Genomic DNA, 5,182 nt, shown 5'->3' with positions numbered 1-5,182 from the left:
ATTATGTTGTTATGTGCCATCGAGTCGCTTGCCATTCATAGCGACCCTATGTACAACAGCCCTAAAACCTGCTCTGTCCTGTGTCAATTGCACTGTCTCTGACATAGCCATTCTGATTACCCCAGTCATTGAATCAATCCACCTCATAGAGGGTCTTCTCCTCCTGCGCCATCCCTCCACCCTACCAAGCATGATGTCCCTCTCCAAGGACTGGTCTCTCCTTACAACATGTCCAAAGTATGTCAGATGAAGCCTCAGAATCCTTGCCTCAATAGGTATTTTTAAAAAGAAAATAAAAACCATGGGTTCATACCAGTAACTAATTTCTCTTTTCTATTGTCAGTCTGTAATTTCTCTTTTCTATTATCTATCTTCATTCCTAACAACATTAACTTATTTGCTACAGCACATATAAAATAATTTTGAAATAAGGACTGTGGTATTGCTAGTATTATGATATCACTATATGATAGTTATAATTTCTTTGTCGCTCTATCTGACTTTAAAGTATATACCACTGATGTTACACAATAAAAATACTGTGTTCTTTCACAAAAACAGTGTTTTACATCTTACTTTGGTGAGTAGAAACTGAGTCTTAAAAACCTGGGAGCAAAAAAAAACAAAAACAAAAACAAACAAACCCCTGGGAGCAGCCATCGTAGGTGCAACTATTGGGCTCTGCCTGTCTAGAATAAAGCAGAGAAAAGACAAATAGAGACACACTGAAATTATTACTCCAAAGGACCGCTAGAACCTCAGCTTCTAGAATCCGAGTCCAGAAAAAACTAGATGATGGTTCCTGGCTACTTCTGCTGACCCTTCTCAAAGGAATTACAGGATAAAGTTAGGGGAAATGTAAAACAAAACTCAAACATTACAAAGGCCAGAGTTATAGGTCCAATAGAGAAAGGCAGAACCCCTAAACCTATGTCCCTTCAAACCTGGGACAATACTCACCCCGGGGCTCTGTTCTCAGTCTATCGATAGACAAGCCTGTGAGCTGAGCAATAGCACCAGGGAGTCACTCACTCCTTAAAGTAGCCAATCACATGCCGTCAAAGAGCAACGTTTTTAATTACATTTTTTTTTAATTTTTTTGTGTATTATTTTTACGTGTACCGTCAAATCAGATCTGACTGGTACAGGAGGAGATTGCCCCCTCCTCCAGCAGAGCATCTGGTGGATTTGAACTGCGTACCTCTGGAATTGCAGTGCAGTGTCTTTCCACTAGGCCACCAGAGCTGCCTTAATTACATTTTTGTATTGCTTTGTGTACATTCATATGTGTTGTGTTTCTTGAATTTGCACTGTGTTTTATACAATCTTTCATTTACATTATATTTTGCTCATATATATTGTATTTCCCCCTTACAACCATCTTGCCAATAACTACATTCATGAAAGTGCATAAGCCAGCTACTTCATGCCTCCTGCCTTAATATCCCCCTTTTAGATAGCCAGTTTCTGATTTGCCCGACCCTGTCAAACCAGTTCTCTGAAGGAACAAGTGTATCCTTTTTGCTGAATGATCTTGTTTAGACTGGAAAACTTTGAGCATCTGCACCCACAAGCAAAGTCTGGTCTCCAGCAAGTCATCAGGCTGCAGCAAATCGATCATCTCCTCTTCATCTAGTTGGGTTCTGATTAGCTCATCCCCAGCCATGCCTGGCTAGGTTCAAATGGGCATCAGCTGCAATCTCAGGCGTCTACTCTTCTTCCTGCATTCCAGACAGGTTGGCCTCTTCACTCAACCTTAGCCCTCACAAAGGACCACTTCAGTAAGCCAAGGGTCTTTATGATGTCCTGCTCTTCAAACCAGCAACCATTTATTGCTTATTCATACATCTGTGCATGCTAGGTGGCCTGTGCTGGAAGAACACGTCCAAGCTCAGCCTATCTCCCCATTACTGTCTGTCTACTACTTACTCTCCAGTGGATCCAAGTGATCGCTATGAGTGAGCATACTTGTTAGCTCTAAAAGGGCAGCATTTATTCAGTGATAAAGCTCAAAAGGTAGAAAAGAGTAGGGTAGAAGGATTAATGAAAATGAGAAGACAAGGAGGGAGTAGGAAAAGTGGGATTCCATTGTGGGTCTTGTAGTTACTGTTCTAAAACAAAATGTGTATGAATGTTTACATTAAAACCCAACTTGCTTTATAAACTTTCACTCAAATCACAATAAAAACTGTTTTTAAGCAGATGTTTTTGGGGGCTTATGTCGTCTCTTGGATCACTTAATGGAGACACATGGGCAGAATGGTTGAAGGACCTCTCTCCCTGGGCTCATAGTGCATATTAACTCTGATACAAAACACAGTGATGAGCACATGCAATTTAGCAGGTGCAGAAAGACAGTAAGTGCTTCTTAGGGAGAGAACTGGAGGAAGGGTCCCTGGTGCTGGCACAGCGTCCTTGAGAAGGAGAAGCAGAGGCGCTGAGTCAGATAGACCTGTGCTCAAATTCTAGTCCCTTGGAAGAAATCGCTCAACCTTGCCATGTCTTACTTTTTCTCATCTGTAAAATGGGGACAATGACACCACAGGCTCAGCCAAGGTCTCCACAATACGTCTTTTGTTAAATGTTGCTCCTTTCTCCACAGGCCTGACTTCCCTGGCTGGCTTCAATGTGGATGTGACTCAGACTTGGGTCACATCCAAGGATGAGCCTTTTGTGCTAAGTACCCTTCTGCACCAAGACTCCAGCACCAACCAGACCTGGTGAGTGGGGCCCAGCAGGAACGATGGAGAAGGACTGGGTGGTGGGGAGGCTCTGGGGAGTCTGGGGAAGGCCCCAGGGAAGGTACCTTCCTCTCCTTTTCAGAACCAAGTCCAGGAGACAGGAAGAAGACTTTTAAGTCCGGGTCAGTCCACTTAGAACACTGTTCCTTCTCCTCACCCACGTTTCTTCCTGCCTCACTGCCTGAGTAGGTTTCAGGGTGTGGCAGGGGGAATGTCTGATAGAAGAACTGAGGATGGGATCAGATAGGGTGGTGGGAAAGGAGAGCTGAGAGGCACAGTTTAAAATCTATTTTAAAACATAGTTTATCAGGGAGCTCTGGTGGCCTAGTGGCAAGAAGCTGTGCTTCAATCCCAAAGGTATGCAGTGCAAATCCACCAGATGCTCTGCTAAGAGAAGGAGGGGCAGTCTCCTCCTGTATCAGTCAGATCAGATTTGACCACACACACACACACACACACACACACACACACACACACACAAATAATAAAAAATTAAAAAACAATAACCACATAGTTTATCTTACCCAGCGCTGCCACAACAGAAATACCACAAGTGGGTGGCTTGAAAGAATATACTTTTATTTTCTCACAGTTCTAGAGGCTAAATTCCAAACCAGAGTAGAAATAAAGTAGATTTCTTCCTGGTAGGTGGTCCCAGGAGGTTTTTAGTTCTTCAGCTTGTAGATGATCCTCACAACATCTCTCTTCCCTTATGTGTGTGTTTGTGGTCTCTGATCTGCTTTTTTAATAACTCAGAAGTGATTAAGACTCACAGATAGGACTTCATTAACACAACAAACAAAATGCCCATTTCCAAACAAAATTACACCCATAGGTGCAGAAGTTAGGATTCCAACTCATGTTTTTGAAGGGTGATCATTCAACCCTTCTCCCTCCTTTTACAAAAGGAAACCTACTCACAGTACAGAAAGTTAGGAAAGTGACAAAAAGAATGACAGAACAAAAGAAATATAGAAGAGGATTGAAAATAGTGGCGAAGAGGCAAAGAATCTGGGTCTGCTAATTGTGGTTCCAAAATAGTATATGCTGTGCAGCCTTGGCAATGGAGTTCACCTCTCGCCTCGAAAACGGGTATAGGTTGTTGCAAAGATTATTTAAGATAAGGCACGTAAAGATGTAGCACATATTCTGGCCTATGTAGGGCAAAGTAAAATTTTGAAAAAAAAGGTAGTCTTCTCTCACCTGTTGTTATTGTTGGGGGCTGTCTGTCAAGTGAGCTGTGACTCAGCGATCCAGTGAACAATGGATATGAACTGCCCTTTCCTGAGCCATCCTCACCAGCCCTGATAACACTGCAGTTGCTGTGTGGATCCATCCCGTTAAGGGTCTTCCTTTCTTTGCCTTCCACCCATTAAACAGACCAAAAGAAAAAAAATAAAAGTTTGAAAGTCTGACCACACAGGGCTGGCAAGGCTGCAGCGACACAGGAACTCGTGGGCATGTGACCTGGTGTAACCACTTTGCAATTTTCCATGCCTTGGTAACATTCAAGATGTATGAACTGTCTGAGTCAGCAGTTCCATACCCAAATACCTACCCTGCAGACAGTCTCAGGGGTAAGAAAGGATGTGCATTGTGTGGCATTGGTTTCGAGCACTGAGAGATTGGCAATGTTCATTACGAGGGAAATGGAGAAACGAAGTGTGAATCATGCCACGGGCAGGCAAAAGGAACGAAATTAGTTTAGTGGGTGTTGGGCAGCATCAATCTCAAAACATAATGTAAATGAAAACAGTCAAGTTGGAGGATTATGTATCCACCGTGGCCATTTCCTCGACAGATGGAGCACCTGTGAGGCTCTGTTTCAGCACTGAACACGCAGCAGGGAACAATGACAAACAATGACCAGCTTAAGTGGCTGGTCGGCAGGTGAATAGAATATGCAAATAAGTAAAACACGTATCATCATCAGATCATGATAGTGGCAATATGTTTGTGTCTTTTGTATTAAGAGAAGTCCTAGAGTAAATGCTCACGGTACTCGATTTGCATGCCAATTTCCTTCATTACCCTTCAAATGACTTTCCATTGTTTTAAAGCCACAGTCTAGCCACACTTGATGGTTTGTCCTTAAGCCCCTTTACCAGTTGATTTTGTCCGATTGATTCTGACTCAACTCAAGACGACGCCACGTGTCAGAGTGGAACTGCGCTCCGCGGGCTTCTCAAGGGTTGATTTTCCTGGGCAGCAGATTGCCAGGCCTTTCTTCTGAGGTACCCTAGGTGGACTCCAGCCTTTGATTTATCGGCTGAGCATGCTGTCTGCACCACCCGGGGACTCCTGTGTCTCTATGCTGTTGTTAGTGACTGGAAAGGTGCATTGATTCCTGCTCATGGTGACCCCGTGCGTGACAGAGTACAGTGGCACCACAGGCATTCTTCTTCTCTTCTTCCTCCTCCTCCCCCTCCACTCCCCTCCCC

General features: G+C 43.7%; 1 protein-coding gene across 1 annotated transcript in view; it reads left to right on the top strand.

Moving 5' to 3' along the window:
- Positions 1-5,182, top strand: part of ITGAE (integrin, alpha E (antigen CD103, human mucosal lymphocyte antigen 1; alpha polypeptide)) — a 109,401-nt gene that overhangs the window by 51,106 nt on the left and 53,113 nt on the right. Inside the window, exon 4 of the mRNA XM_006899791.1 lies at positions 2,603-2,720. Within this exon, the coding sequence (XP_006899853.1) occupies positions 2,603-2,720 (118 nt within the window). The remainder of the gene's footprint in view (positions 1-2,602; positions 2,721-5,182) is intronic.

This window comes from Elephantulus edwardii, unplaced genomic scaffold (assembly GCF_000299155.1).
Source record: "Elephantulus edwardii isolate Elephantulus edwardi_28Jun2011 unplaced genomic scaffold, EleEdw1.0 scaffold00267, whole genome shotgun sequence".
In the NCBI taxonomy this organism is placed as follows: domain Eukaryota; kingdom Metazoa; phylum Chordata; class Mammalia; order Macroscelidea; family Macroscelididae; genus Elephantulus; species Elephantulus edwardii.
The sequence above is the reverse complement of the archived record's forward strand: the minus strand, read 5'-3'. Positions and strand labels throughout refer to the sequence as shown.